The sequence below is a fragment of the Pteronotus mesoamericanus genome, unplaced genomic scaffold (genome assembly GCF_021234165.1).
Source record: "Pteronotus mesoamericanus isolate MK-2021 breed Mesoamerican mustached bat unplaced genomic scaffold, CSHL_Meso_final scaffold_705, whole genome shotgun sequence".
NCBI classification, from domain to species: Eukaryota; Metazoa; Chordata; class Mammalia; order Chiroptera; family Mormoopidae; genus Pteronotus; species Pteronotus mesoamericanus.
Genome location: NW_026555326.1, coordinates 3,568,449 through 3,584,844, shown reverse-complemented (window position 1 = coordinate 3,584,844; position 16,396 = coordinate 3,568,449). Strand labels below are relative to the sequence as shown.

General features: G+C 38.4%; 1 protein-coding gene across 1 annotated transcript in view; it reads left to right on the top strand.

The window, feature by feature from the left end:
* LOC129062053 (membrane cofactor protein-like) overlaps positions 1-16,396 on the top strand; it is a 33,502-nt gene that overhangs the window by 9,659 nt on the left and 7,447 nt on the right. Inside the window, exons 3-9 of the mRNA XM_054562825.1 lie at positions 443-528; positions 1,373-1,570; positions 5,647-5,829; positions 6,133-6,177; positions 9,894-10,082; positions 10,708-10,810; positions 15,684-15,769. Of these exons, the coding sequence (XP_054418800.1) occupies positions 443-528; positions 1,373-1,570; positions 5,647-5,829; positions 6,133-6,177; positions 9,894-10,082; positions 10,708-10,810; positions 15,684-15,769 (890 nt within the window). The remainder of the gene's footprint in view (positions 1-442; positions 529-1,372; positions 1,571-5,646; positions 5,830-6,132; positions 6,178-9,893; positions 10,083-10,707; positions 10,811-15,683; positions 15,770-16,396) is intronic.

Sequence of the window (16,396 nt, the reverse complement as noted above, 5' to 3'; positions counted from 1 at the left end):
GCAACCCTGCCACTTCTCGCAGGTGGCTGTTTTTCATGTACCTTTTGGGCTCTGGTGCTGTGGGGTAGAGATCCCTGCTTTTGGTTGAGACCCCACTCTTCTCAGGGGAATCCAACTGGCCATTTCAATATCCTTCCGGTGCTGCGACCTTGGGTGCCCAACCTGCCTTCTCAGGTCTGTACCACACTCCTTACCAGTTAGATTGTGCTAAAGCCAATTCTTCTGTCTCCGAGGTTACAGGGCTCCTCTCTCACTCTTGTTCAGTTGTTTGTTCCGGGTGATTTCTCCACAATTTAGTTGTAATTCCAGGTTGGTCCTGAGATGAGGTCAGTGTGGCTTCACTCACTCATCTGCCATCTTGAATCTCCTGAAATATTTCTTCATTGTTATGTATTCTTGTTAACTGATACAGAGAACAATAACCATTTCTTTTCTCATTTAGTTATTATCTACTTGGAACAAAAATTCTATATTGCAAACTTTCTGGAAAAAGAGTGGAATGGAGTGACAGTCCCCCACAGTGTGAGAGTAAGTGTACCCTCTCTTTCGGCTTTGGGGCAGCAGTGCTCAGACTTTGTCACCTGGGGCCCCATTTGTGCCTTAAAATGAACAAAGGCCCCACAGAGCTTTTCTGCAGGTGGGTTAGCGCTACTGATAATCTTTATACTGGAATTAAAACGGAGAAGTTTTCTGAATGATTATGTAGTATTTCATTTTCAAAAGCAGTAAACTCCATACATGTTAACTTATGCAACATATTCTTTTGTGCAAAATCAAAAATGTCCAAAACAAACATTGAGAAGAATGCCACTGCTGTCCTTGGTTTCTAATCTCTCCAGTCTCCGGCTCAAAGGGAGACCTCAGGACTCAGGCCTCTGCTTTATCAAACAATGTTTGAAGCCACTGGAAAATTTCACTGTACACTTTGAAGGATGACAGTGAGAAAGGACAGTAGAATCTTGGCTTACCTAGGAACTATAGATTTAGGGACAGATGTCTCATTTCTCAGCTAGCACTGAGTTTTCCTTAATCAGAAGTATATTTCATCAATAAATTGTCAGCATCTATTACGCTTAGAAAAAAAGCTTAGCATGGCGTTACAGATAAATACATGTATTTTATTTAGGTATCTTACATGGGTATCGAAGGAAACAGGTTTTATTCTCACATGTTATTTCTCTATTAATGATTTAAGTTGGGACAATATAATTTCTCAAAGAAACCTTCTTTTAGCTGGGTATTGGATTCACAACTAGATTGTAGAAATCATATGTTAATAAATTTATTGAATGTAGTTCACAGGACATTACTAACACAGTCTTAGTCTTTCAGCTTTTCTTCTGCCTTTTTGTGTCCTTTTTTTATTTTTAAGAAATCTTGTGTCAACCACCTAGACAAATATCAAATGGAAGATACACCAATAGCCACAAGGATACATTTGAATATAATGAAGTAGTAATTTATAGATGTAATCCTTCAGCTGGACCAGATGAATATTCACTTGTTGGAGAAAGCAGGCTTGTCTGTTCTGGGCATAACCAATGGAGTAGTGAACCTCCTAAGTGTAAAGGTAATAATATTTCCATTTACTTCCCTTCCATTTGTCATAGTGTGTAAATTTTTACCAACTTTTAAGTACTTTGGCCTACAGGTTTTTAAAAATGCTATTTGTGCTTGCTTTCCCTGTTAAATTGGTTTCTAATTAATATGTGTCAAATGGAATCAAAAATAATTCTAGTTCTAGAATTTCTTATTCTTCAACCCACATGTTCTTGGCGTTTCTGTTGAGACATTGTTAATTACTCCGTTTTCAAGAATAAATTTTTTTTTGTTTTAAAAGCATCAAAGAGCATACATTGGCTTTAAGAAAGTTTTGTGTTATAATATGAGACTACAGCAGTCCTGACTAAAGGAAATGGTAGAATAAATTGTAAAAGACAAACCCTCTCACCAATAAGATTGATAAACTCTGGACAAAATGTACAAGCATATCTTGTTTAATTGTGCTTTGCTTTATTGTGTTTCACACATATCTCATTCTGCAAATTGAAGGCAATGTCATATCCAGCAAAACAACTGTGACTTGCTTTCCTTAGATTCTCACTTATTGCTATAGTCTGAAACAATCCTGCAATATCTCACAGGTTTGCCTATGCTTAAAATACAATGTTTAAGATATTCAGACACGACCAAAAGCAGGGAGACACGGAGGATATTTGTTTCTTGAACAAAGGGAACCAGTGAAGAAGAGAGGGAAAACATAGCCTCTTTTCAAGTGCATCTAGAATGATCTTTAGTACCATATTCTAGGCAATATGTTTGAAAATTTTTATTTCAATAATTGAAATTATTTACAGTGCAATGTCTTTACAGTGGAATGAATGTGGAAATCAAAACAGATATCTATAAAACCCCCAAATATTTACAGATTATGCAAGACACTTCTAACAGAACGACAATAAGAGGAGGAGGCACAAGAGAAATTAGAAAGTGCTTTGAATTGAACAGAAGTAAAAACACAATATATCAACATATCAGAATTTTGGGAATGCAGCAAAACCATTGCCCAGAGGGATATTCATAGCATGAAACACTTATGTTAGAACAAGGGAAAAGTTTCAGGTTAACATTCTAAGCTTTCACGTTAAGAAACTAAGAAAGAAGAGCAAATTGAACTCAGAATTAGGAAACAGAAGAAAATGATAAAATTAGAAAGCAATAACATTGAAAAGGGAAATGTAGAGGGAATCATTAGAACCTACACCTGTTCCTTGGAGAAGATCTGTAAAATGATAACCCATAGCCAGTCTGAGAGAAAAGAGGAAACTACAAATTACCAATATCAACAATGAAAAGTTAATTTCATTGAAAATAATAAAATTTGCAGGACAATTAAAAACAATATCCACTGTGAACATAGAACCAAAACTATTAAACAAAATATTAACAGATAAAATCCTGTCAAATATAATAACAATAAGAATATATTGTAAACAAGTAAGATTTTTCCATGAATGCAAATTCAAAAATTAGTCAGGATAATTTACCATATACAGAGACTCTAAAGGAGAAAAAACTTATAATCATAATAGAATTTGACAGAATTCATCATCTTTCATGGTAAACCTTCTTAGCAAACTAGGAATAGAGGGAACCTAACTATCTCAACCTAATAGAAGGCACCTACAAGAATCACACAGACATTACACTTGATAACATATTTCCCACTGAGGTAGGAATGGGACAAGGATGTCTACTCCTACCAGTCCATTCATCATTATATACTGGAGGTTCTCTTCAGCACAGTGAGGCAAGATAGAGAAATGAACATCACAAGGGAAAGGCAGAGATAAAATAGACTTATTCAATTATGGCATGATTGTCTGTGTGGAAAACATGAGTGAATGAAGTCTTGCCAAGATTGCAAGACACAAGCTCAGCATCCAGAAATCAATGGTGAGCCTATGCACTAGCAATAATCAATGAGAAATTTAAAAAGCATTATTTACAACTCTGCACTACATGAAATACTTGCAAATGAATCTAACAACACTTGTACAGTATTCGAATGGTTAAAACAACTAAACACTTGAAGAAGACATTAACAGTGAGAGATTCATTGTTCATGTGTTGCAAGACTCAGTACAACAAAGATGTTAATACTCTGTAACTGACCTATAAATTATCGTCTCACTAAAAATTCCAGCAGAAGTTTTATAGAAATTGACAAACTGATTCTAACATTTATATGGAAACATAAAAGAACTAAAATATTCAAAATAATTTTGAAAAAGAATAAAAGGCTCATTCGATCTGGTGTCAAGACTTATTATACAGTATACCAAAAAGCATATAATAGAAACAATAGAACAGAATAGAGAACCTAGAACAGACCCTTTCATATGGGTCCAATTGATTTTATTACACATACGTACAAGCAATTCAGTGGAAAAAATGGCAGAAGTTCAGGCACAATTGAACACCAATATGCCATAAAAGAAAACCACAACCCATGTGTGCGCCATTTTCACTCATGCACTAAAAACAGAGTTCAGACTTAACTTAAACTAGCAATGATAACACTTTTACTTAAAAAGAGGGAACATAGTCAGGGCTTGGCCAAAGATTTCTTAAGTACAAGAGTGTGATCCTTTAACAAACTCAAAGCTTCTGCTCTCAAAAGACATTGTTATCAGAGTTTATAAAAATGAGCCAAAGCCTGGGAGAAAATACTTCCAAAGCACATATCTGACGATGAACTTGTGTCAAAGATACATAAAGAACTCTCAAAACACAATTAGAAAACAACCCAATATTTTAAAAAATGGGAAAAAATATCTGTGAATAGACCTACTTCATCAACATAAATATATGGATAGCAGAAACTATATGCAAAGTTGCTCACTATAATTAATAAATACAGAAATATAATTGGAGACCACAATGAGATACCACTGAACACCCGCTAGAATGGCTGGAAATAGAAACAAGAAAGAATCTAAAAATACCATGCTCTGGCAAGGATATGGAACAATTGGAGCTCTCATGTATAGCTGCTAAGAATGCACTTAAAGTGTATGTCCACTTTAGAGCACTGTTTGGCAATTTCTTACGAAGTTAGAGATACACTTTCCTTCCATACAGTGCAGCAACCCAGGTAAATTAAAACATGTTCACGTATAAACCTACGTAAGAATACTCATAGCAGCATTAGTCATACTCATGCCACATTGGAAACAGCCACTTGCTTTTCAGCTGGTGAATGAATGAACAACCATGGCACACCCACATACTGGAATAACACTCCTCAATAAAAAGCAATAAGCTTCTAATCGACACCAGGACAGAAAGCAATATCAAATGCGTTGTGCTAAGTGAAGTAAGCCACACTCACAGGCTGTGAGCCCATTATGACACTCTGCCAAAGAAACGCTAGAGTAATACAAAACAGATCAATGGTTGTCTGGTTGGGGAAAGTGGCTGGAGGTGCTTGTGGGGAGGGTTGATTACAAAGTGGCATGAGGAAATGGTAGAGAATAATGCAACTCTTCTATGTCTTTCGTGTTGGAAATCACATGACTAGTGTTTGCATTTATTGAACCTCATACAAGCTGTGCACTGAAAATGGTTTTACTGTGTGAGATTTCTATCCAGTAAACCTAACTTAGAGTCATTACTGTGACTAACAGCAGTTGAGCACAATATAGAAAAGATCGGTACACCTGAAGTGAGAACAATAGAAATAGAGCTCCAGTATTACCTTTATACAAGGGTCTTTCCTTCCTGCCTTTCTGAAAGATCAGGCTACTAAATCGGTGTCAGCATAGAATTTATTTTTAAAAATTCCTAGAGCCACAGAGCATCCCAAGCTGTTTTTGAATTCACCCAAAAGTTGTATGTGGTAGTCAGGCCTCTCTCAAAACCTGTCAGTAATAGGAAAACATACAGGAAACCAATAACCTGTCACGACAGTCTGTTCTAGGTGGGAAAGGTTATAAAATGCACAAATAACGTCTTTTAAAAAAATAACATCCTGCCTTCCATTTCCTGTCTCTTTGTTCCCAGGTACATTCCTATTTTGCACTAGTTTTTTGATCCTACATTAAAACAGCATTCCATTAATTCTGGAATTTCTTGTCTTTTCAGTGGTCAAATGTCAATATCCAGTACTTAAAAATGGAAGACTGGTGTCAGGATTTGGGAAAAGGTTTTACTACAAAGCGACGGTTGTATTGGAATGCCTGGAGGGCTTTTACCTTGAAGGCAGTGCCACTATTGTGTGTGGAGCGAAAAGTACTTGGGAGCCTAAGATGCCAAAATGTATCAAAGGTGCAAAGTGTGTCTTTTTTTCCTAGATTTTATTTCTCAGACATTAAATATCCATGATACTGAATAATTAAAAAGAATCAGTTTAATTACCTCGCTCTCATTTTCATTTCCGTGACAGATGTTATGACATAAAATTTGTGTTTTCATAGGTTCTTAGCACATTATATACATCACAGAGGTGTCTGAATTTCTGCTGTTGGGCATTTCTTATGTGTAAAATGTATAGCAGTCCTTTTTCATAGTAAATTGAAGCATGAGAATTTTTACTGCATGGTTGATCTCGTTTCTGCTATTTTTTTTCAGAGTCTACACGTCTCAGTGCACAGCCTACAGTTTTCAGAGTCTCAGGTATAGTACTTTCTGCTTGTATTTTTGAAAAATCTTTCCATCCTGGTGATCTTTTGAAAAATCCTTTCAATAGCTTTTGATTTACACTCATTCATCATTTTCAGTAAGGAAAGGAGAAAGAACATATTTAGAGCCATCTAAAACTATTTGCCAGTTTGCAGACATTGGGACAACCTCTGGCAAGTTATGTAAACCTTGTGTGTTTGTCTGTCTGTAAAATAACTTGATGCCTTTCTTACCAGGTGAAATAGAGTACACCGCGATGCCATTAGAGCACTCAGCACAGTGCCTGTCATATACGAAGCCTTCAAGGAAGCTCATTTATGACCTACAGCATCACTCCAGTTGATATTAATGATGAGAAAAGTTCATGGCTTCCTTTTTAACATGTTATTTGTGTCATCAACTTTGTTATTTTGTTATTTTAAAAACCATCTGTTGACAACTTTACAGGGTATCTTCATGATCCAGGATGATGTTTATTTCCTGGACTGCAACCAGTTTTGTTCTTTTTACAATATGTAGTAACATTGACACTGGTTAATTTCTGCAACTCTAGAACAAGACCCCCACCTTTCCCTTTCTCATATAATTACTCTATTTCCCTTTACTGGGGTTTTTTAAGGGAAATAGGAAGTAAATTTCAAGCACACACCAAGGCGCACCATAATTACATTACCCAAGACTAAAAGATAAGGAGAGAATCTGAAAAGCAGCAAGAGAAAAGGAAACAGTTCCTACAAAGGAATACCCATACACTATCAGCTGATTTCTCAAAAGACACCTTGCAGGCAAGAAGGGGCGGGGAAAAAGTTCTCAAAGTCATGAAAAGCAAGGACCTACATCCACGATTACTCTACCCAGCAAACCTATCATTTAGAATCGAAGGACAGATAAAGAGATTCCCAGGCAAGAAAAACCTAAAAGAGTACACCATCACCAAACCAGGTCTTTATGTAATGTTAAAGAGTCTCATTTAAGAAGAAAATAAAAAATATGAACAATAAAATGACAGTGAACACGTATCTATCAACAGTTGATTCTAAAACACGAAATAAACAAGCAGAACAGAAACAGATCCATACACAGAGAGCATTTTGATGGGTGCCAGATGGGAGCGGGTTAGAGGAATGGGCAAAGGGAGAGACGGGATTGAGAAGCGCAACGTGGTAGTTACAGAACGGTCGTGGGGATGGAAAGAAAGAGCACACATGTGGGACGCGTGGACGTGGACAACGGTGTGGGGGTGCCTGAGGGCGTGGGGGGCTGGTTGGAGGAGGGGCAGAGGGGGGAACTTGTGTAATAGCATAATCGATAAAATATAATTAAAAAGTGGTACTGGGAAAACTGAAAAGCCACATGCAAGAGAATGAAACTAGACTTCTATGTGACATCATATACAAGAATTAACTCAAAATGGATTAAAGACTCGGATATAAGACCTGCAACGATAAAATACCTAGAAGAAAAGATAGCTATTAAACCTATCAACTATTGTCTCAGAGGGGTTTCTGTAAACTTGACCCAAAGGCATGGGAAGTAAAAAGAGAACTCAATAAATGGGGCCACATCTAATCTAAAAGCTTCTTCACAGCAAAAGAAACCATTAAGAATACAAAAAGGCAACCAACTGAATGGGAAAAAAAATATTTGCAAAAGATACCTCTGAGAGGGGGCTGATTTCCAAAATATATAAAGAAATCATACGGCTCAACAACAACAAAATCTGATTAGAAAGTGGGCAGAGGACTGGACAATTTTTCAAGGAAGACATTCAGATGACCTAACAATATATTAAAAGATACTCGACATCACTAATTATGAGGGAGATGCAAATCAAATTGAGATGCACATTGAGATACCACCTCACACCTCTTAGAATGTCTGTTATCAATACGACAAGAAATAACAAGCATTGGAGAGCTTATGGAGAACAGGGAATCCTCACATACTGCCGGCGGATTGCCTATAAATTGGTGCAGCCGCTATAAAAAACAGTATGAAATTCATCAAAACAAATTGAGAATATTAGCTAACATGTGAACGATCAATCCTCTTCAGGGCGTCTGCCAGAAAATTTGAAGACTCATCAAGTTATAGGGTACCCCATGTTCATGGCAGCATTATTCACAGTAACCAAGTCATGGAAACCACCGAAGTGCCCTTTAATGGGTAATTGAATAAAGAAGATGTGGTGCATATATTCAGTGGAATACTACTCAGCCCCACAGAAAAGGTTAAATATTGTCATTTGAAACAACATGGATGGATCTTGAGAGTATTATGCTAAGTCAGCCAGAAAAAGACGAAAACTGTGATTTCACTCCTATGTGGGATATTAAAAAAAAACCCAACAAATAAAGAAACAAAGCAAACAAAAAAAACCAGTTACAGACAACAAAACGGCAATTACTAGAAGGGAAGGGTGATGGTGGGGGAGGGGCATAAAGAGGTTAAAGGGAGGTGAGGGAAGGAGATTTAACTTCACAGTGGAGTGTGCGGATATCCCATCACAACGCTGTATACCTGAAATTGATACAATGTTATTAACCAATACCAATGTTACTCCAGTGAATTTAATTTTAAAAGTCACATAATTTTTGTTTTTTGACAGAAGTGCAAATATATATATATATATATATATATTTTTTTTTTTTTTTAGTTTAACCAATCCAAGGAATAAGAAAAGTTCCTCAGGGATCAAAACAGATCAATCTCCTTTCTCCTTAGGTCCTTAACTTTATAGGGGAGGCCTCTGCATTCTTTTAGCCCTTTAGTGCTTTATGTGTCTCCGGCACGTTACTTTCTGCGGTGGTTCTATCAGATTTGTTAGGTTTTCAAGCACACAGGTAATTTGAAGGAAGAGCAATTGCTAAAGTAGAAATGACACTATTCTAGGAAGAAAAAAAACTACCAAAAAAAATCTACAAATAAAAAATTCTGATGGCATAGCAATGTATCCGTACAGCCCAAACAGCTAACTCGGAGGACTTTTGAGGCCCAGAATGATCCATTGATTAGTGAAGGAAGAATAAATTATATTTAAATAATGTCAGAGTTATAAATGTTGACATTTAATTGTCATCTGTTCTCTTATAAAGTGTTCACTTATTATATGTTCACTCATATGGAATATATGAAGTCTTCCATTTTGAAAGAATCCATATTTTTTTTGACTTGTGAACCCGCAACGATTATTTAATAGTCAGTGCTTACAATAGCATTTCTTGAGCACCCACTAGGTACAGAGTACAGTAGGAAAAGAAGGCATATGGTCCCTGACCTCTAGGAACTTGCATTCCTATAAAAGATCATGCCTCAAGGGACAAGTCATCATCATTGGTTTGCATTTCAAACTGTGGAAGAGTAATCTGATGAGGGCTATATTCTATAGAAGTGTTCTTAGGGGAGGAGTGAGTGTGAAATGAATTCAGAAAAAATGTTGAAAGTTGCATACCTATAAATATATTTTAAAACCAAAAATTTTGCTGCCGTCTCTTCAATTACTCCTGACTCCCCCAAAACCAAAAGCTGATAGAATGTTACTTAAATCAGGCGAGGCACCTCGTCCGGTAAAAGCACGGAACAATCACTTGAAATCTTGCCCAGGACCTTTCCATGTATTCTGTCCTGCCTGCCTGCTGCCAGGCCATAATCCACAGCTGGTGAAAAGGAGAAAATGCTTTACTTCCATGCTGTCCTTCTGTTATGCCCAGATTCCTGTGATGCTCCACCGAGATTTGAATCTATGATGCTCAAAGGTCATCCCAAGATCACTTACCGTAATGGGGACAACGTAGAATATCAGTGTCGCCCAGGATATATGCGCAGTGTTCCTCTTCTCCCCGTGTCTTCTGTTTGTCAACCTGACGGCACATGGAAACCTCTCCAGGAGGCTTGCAAAAGTAAGTACACAAAACTTTTCCCTTCATTGCTCTAGAGACTTTCACATATTTTAGACGTCACGTCACTACTGAGATGATGGTCTTGTGTGAAGGTAGGGTTTAGGTAGCAATGTATATTTTCAGGCTTTGAAAATCTCCAGGAAATTTTTTCTTTGGTTCTCTATTCTCTTGGGAAATGTGATTCTTAAGTTCAGCCATCTGTGACAACGTGGATGGACCTTGAGAATAACATGCTAAGCAAAATAAGTCAGCCAGAAAAAGCTAAGAATCATATGATTTCACTCCTGTGTGGGATATAAAACTGAAACTTCTAGACATAGATGCCATTTTGGTGGTTACCAGAGGAAAGGGGGTTGGTGGGGGTGGGTAATAAAAGGTAAAGAGGACCCAATATCTGCTAAGAGAAATTATTTGACATAGGTATAGGCATACAATGCAATATACAGATCAAGTGTCAAAGAAATGTACACTTGACACTTATTAACGAATGTCACCCTAATAAGTTTAATAAAAACAAGTAAAAAGAAAATATTTCCATGAATTTAATAGAACAATGTAGACTTTCTATTTTGATTCACATCTGTTTTGACACTGGTATAAAACAAATTTGAAAATTTTCTTTAAGGAAAATCATGTCCACAGCTAGCAGAACCTGTAAATGGTGAAGTAATCTACGTAAATGGAACTTTCCAGTTTGGTTCACAGGCTCACTATTTTTGCAATGAGGGGTAAGTTGCTCCTAACAAAAATAAGAAAAATGTGTTCCAGTTCTACTATTGTTTGATTCTCTCCTAAGTATTCTCATAATGTTGATATCATCTTGTTTTCTGTGTGACAAGTTGTACTTAACAGCAAATTGACACTTGGACTGTCTATGGAGACTAGGGTGTAACAAATAAAAACAAATTTAAATTGAAAATAAGCAAAATTATATAATACCATATGTAATAATAAGCCTATGTAGACACTAAAAATTAGTAAACATGGTGTAATAATCATTAATCATGGTCCTAAATTAAATTCCAGGAGGCTGAGGGTGGGAAGGACAGACAGGAAGTTAATCAGTTAACAAAGCCAAGGGAAGACACTAGATTGTTCCCTTTCTGGAATGTATGTTGAAACTTGAATTAACTACCAGAGCAATTTCAAGAATAGTGTTAATATAAGAGCTGCTACAGCTCTCATCCAAAAAGGAGCCGTCCTTGCTGGTGTGGCTCAGTGGATTGAGGGCTGGCCTGCAACCAAAGGGTTGCCAGTTCATCTCCCAGTCAGGGCACATGCCTAGGTTGTGGGCCAGGTCGCCAGTAGGGAGTGCCTGAGAGGCAACCACACATTGATGTTTATCTCTCTTTCTCCTCCCCCTTCCCCTCTCTCTAAAAAAAACCATAAAATCTTTAAAAAATAAATTGTGATTTTAAAATTTAAAATAAATTAGAAAGGTGTAGCTGACCACCAGGTTTCACCACATCCTGCATACATGTGAATTTTTCAGATTACTTCCATCCAGCAATCTAAAGGCCCCAAACATCTCTTCCTATACAGACTATGCACCTATCCCGGAACTAGCCCCACTTATTCTTCTTATGCCCTCCCTTATTTATAGTCAATGTAAATTCCTTGAAAATAACTTAAATCTTTCTACTTAAAGGTATAAAAAGATCCCCAGGAAACCCAGGTTGGCACAAATGTTCACCTTCTCCATTTATCTCTGCTGCTGGTGGTTTAGACCACATGCCCCAGAACCTGTTCTTTTTTATTTTTGTTTCGTTTTCCCCTGACAAGCATGTGGCTTGTTAATGAACCCGTTCTTTCAGAAAAGCTTCTGTCTGTGAAGGTTGTTGTTCAACAACTTTACCCCATGGGGACAGAGAAGATACTTTGTATGATATCTATATCTTTAAAACCTTTTTATTCGTTAATATTAATTTGCGGCTGACCGTATGACCTCTCCTGGAAGATGTGCCACGTGAGCATGATGAGAAAGTAAGTTCTGCTCCATGGAGCTCTGTGTCTGCGAAAGGTAGTCGATTGTGTTGTTGAAGTCCGCTCCTTCCTTATTTTCAGTCTAGTTGTGTCATCCATTGTTGGGCCTGGGGTTGAGGCCTCTAACTGTTATTGGGGAAATGCCTATTATGTAGAAGTGTGTATTTCTCCCTTCAGTTGTCAGGTTTTGCTTCCTATATTTTGAAGGTTTGTCAGTAGGTGCATAAATGCTTATACTTAGTATGTCTTCTTGAAGTGTATAAAACTTACTAAAATGCGATGTGCTGCTTCTCCCTTAAAGCCTTTTCTGATTCGGTCTGTTTTGTCTGAATTGGAACAGCCATCCGTGCTGTCTTCTGGTTCCAGTTTGCATGGAATGTCTTTTTCCATCCTTTCACTTTCAACCGGTTCATGCCTTGGAATCTCAGCGTAGTCCCTGCAGACAGCATAGAGTTGAGTCTTGTGCTTCTGATCCCTTCCATCCATATCTGCCTTTTGATGGTAGAGTATAATCCATTAAAATTGAAAGTAATTACTGATAAGGAGGGAGCTGTTTTCTGAAAGTTTTCCTTCCCCCTTCAATTTGTGCATTCCTGTTATTTGTTAGTTGCTTTTTGTAATGAAATGTTGGGATCCCTGTCTCATCCCCTTCTGTGTGTATTCAGTTGTGATTTTGTCTGTGGTTCCCATGGGGATTACATTTACCATCCTCGAGTTATAACACCACAGTTTGAATTTATACCAACTTCACTTCGATAAATTACAACACTGGATTCTGTCAGCTCCATCTCACTCCTTTGGGTGGTTAAAATCTTACTACCCTACAATAATAATCAGAATACCAGCTTCTACATGATTTATTTTGATTGTAAGACTAGTTTCTTAAATCACACAGAAAATAAAATGCATTTACAAACCATTGTTCCAGCAGTGCTAGCTTTCACTGTTGCTCATGTATGTGCCCTCCGTGAGATGCTGGTCTGCACAGCCAGAGATACTCTCTACTGTCCTCTAATTTCACCTTTTAGGACACGCTTGAGCAATTTTGCAAGAGAGATATAGTGATAACAGATTGTCTTAACTTTGGTTTCAGGGAAAGTCTTACCGTTTCTTTCACTTTTGAAGCACACTTTTGCTGTGTAGAAGATTTTTGGCCGACCATTTTTTTCTATCACTCTTAGCCTATTAGCGCAGTGTCTTCTGCTCCCCAGGTTTCTGATGCGAAGTCTGCCCATAATCATGTTTAGGATCCCTTGTACCTGATGATTCACTTCCCTCTTGCAGCTTTCAAAATTCTCAGTTTGTTGCTGGCTTTTGAAAGTTTGATTGTTATGGGTCTTACTATGGGTCTTTGGTTGCATTTTACTGGGAGTTGGATGAGGTTTTTGAATATGTACAGTCATGCGTTTGATCAAGTTTGGGCAGCTTCAGTCATTATTTCTCTAAAATTCTCTCAGCCCCTTTCTCTCTATCCTTTCCTTCCGGGGTTGCCACAGTGGATAAATATTGGTCTGCTTATCGGTGACCCACAGGTCCCGTCAGTCCCTTAGGCACTATTCACTTCAATGTTTTTATTTTTGTCTCTCAGACTAAATAATCTTCATTGTCCAACTTCAGGTTCCCTGACTCTTCCTTCTTCCTGTTCCAAGCTGCATTTAAGTCATCTACAGAATGGTCATTTATGTTGAACTTTGGACTCCAGAATTTTAGAGGGAATGTTATTTTTAGGGTTTCTACCTCCTAATTTATATTTCCATTTGGTTTACTCATTGTTTTCTTCACTTTATGCAGTTCTTCCTTTAGGTCTTTGAACATCCGTAAGACAGTTACTAATTTTTTTCCAATTTTATTGAGGCCCCGGGACCATGGCTCTCTGGCAGGGGACCCCCCTGCTTACATTGGAGAGGGCTATGGAGAGCCCGCTTCTCAACTTCCTCTTGGTCACAGGCTGTTGGCATGGCTACACCTCTTGCCCTCATCCACAGCAGAAAGGCGCCGGCAAGCACGACGCCGGTAGCTCTTGTGGCTGCTGTATTCCTGGGGAGCCGGTGGAGGGAAAGCTCACTGATGCCTCTGCATCAGGGAGGCTGCCAATGCAGGGCGGGCTCTTTCTGGAATTGCAGTCTGACAGAGGGGGGCGCTCCTCCAGATGTTTGCACGCAAACAGCAGATGCTGGTGGTCAGGAGGATGCACTCCTTGTTTTAGACTTTGGCTTTGACATTCTCAGTAGTATCACTGGGCTCCACCTTGGGAGGGAGGGTCTTGCCCATTAGGGTTTTCACAAACACCGGCATCTCTGCATCTCAACTCAGCTCTCTCATGGAGAAAAGGAAGGCTGTGGAACTGGAAAATGCAGGTTTGTCACCGAGACGGTCTGCAAAAGATGCACTTGCATCTCAATGACTACTTTAAAGCCTTTTGCTAGCAAGTAGCCCCTTAGATCTCTCTCGGAAATAAATTTTTGTTGATTTATTTTTTCCTTTGAATGGACCGTACTTTCCTATTTCTCTGTATGCCGTGTAACTTTTAGTTGTTGTTGTTGAACTGGATATTTGAGTCCAATAATGGGGCTAATTCTGGGTGTAGATTCTCACCATTTCATAGGGTTTGTTGTTTCTTTATTGTTTTTGGTTTTTGATGGTTGGAAGTGTCTCTGTTCTAAGAATGAGCCTGACATGTAAACTGAGGCTTTTTCTTGACATTTGCAGTTGTTTTCAAATGTCACTCTTTTTAACGTCTGCCTCCTGAAAGGGGAAAAAGTTAAAAATGAAATAGTGACCGATGGGGTTGCACGCTTTGGGGGGAGCTGCCCGCTTTTCTGTTTGCTTCTCTGTGATCAGAAACAGTAGCCAATGTAAGAGCACAAATCCTTAAGGACATAGTCTTTTTATTGATACACACAATATACACAGAAAGGTGTCCAAGAGAAATAGTAAATGAGAAGTACCACAGAAATGACTTATTTGATTTCAGTATAAGAAGACTCTAGAAGGAAGAGAGAGTTCTGTGATTTTCAGTCATCAAACATTTCATCAAGTCGGGGTCTTCCTGACCTATCCCTAGGAAGATAGTCCGATCTGAAGAATATTCATAATACCCAGAACTTCCTAGCACTCACTGTATTCCAGACGCTAATTCACCTGCTAAATACAACCCCAGAGCATATAACCATTTCCCCAGATGAGGAACTGAAGAAAGAGAAACACTGAGGGTTTGCCTAAGCTCAAAAGACAAGTCCGTCTGGAAACTGGGACTCCCCCCCGGGCAGGGGCTCTTGGGCCCGATCTCCCTTCTCAGCCGTTCTCCTGACTGAGCGGAACGGCACGCGCAAGGACACAGCGCGACCGTGCGATCGGTCTGCGGAGGCAGCGATCCCCGGCCTGTCAGGCAGGGCAGCTTTATGGACACATTTCGCTCCAGGCCAATATGTGTTCAAATGAAGAGTCTCTTTAGTTCATTGAATTGCAGAATTGGTTAGCACGTGCTACAAACGTCACTTAAGAACGTTCTTCCTGAAGCTACTGTAGCGCAGGAAACAAGCACATTGCTATTTCTTCATTGTTATGTATTCTTGTTAACGGATACAGAGAACAATAATCATTTCTTTTCTCATTTAGTTATTATCTACTTGGAACAAAAATTCTATATTGCGAACTTTCTGGAAAAAGAGTGGAATGGAGTGACAGTCCCCCACAGTGTGAGAGTAAGTGTACCCTCTCTTTCGGCTTTGGGGCAGCAGTGCTCAGACTTTGTCACCTGGGGCCCCATTTGTGCCTTAAAATGAACAAAGGCCCCACAGAGCTTTTCTGCAGGTGGGTTAGCGCTACTGATAATCTTTATACTGGAATTAAAACGGAGAAGTTTTCTGAATGATTATGTAGTATTTCATTTTCAAAAGCAGTAAACTCCATACATGTTAACTTATGCAACATATTCTTTTGTGCAAAATCAAAAATGTCCAAAACAAACATTGAGAAGAATGCCACTGCTGTCCTTGGTTTCTAATCTCTCCAGTCTCCGGCTCAAAGGGAGACCTCAGGACTCAGGCCTCTGCTTTATCAAACAATGTTTGAAGCCACTGGAAAATTTCACTGTACACTTTGAAGGATGACAGTGAGAAAGGACAGTAGAATCTTGGCTTACCTAGGAACTATAGATTTAGGGACAGATGTCTCATTTCTCAGCTAGCACTGAGTTTTCCTTAATCAGAAGTATATTTCATCAATAAATTGTCAGCATCTATTACGCTTAGAAAAAAAGCTTAGCATGGCGTTACAGATAAATACACATATTTTATTTAGGTATCTTACAAGGGTATCGAAGGAAACAG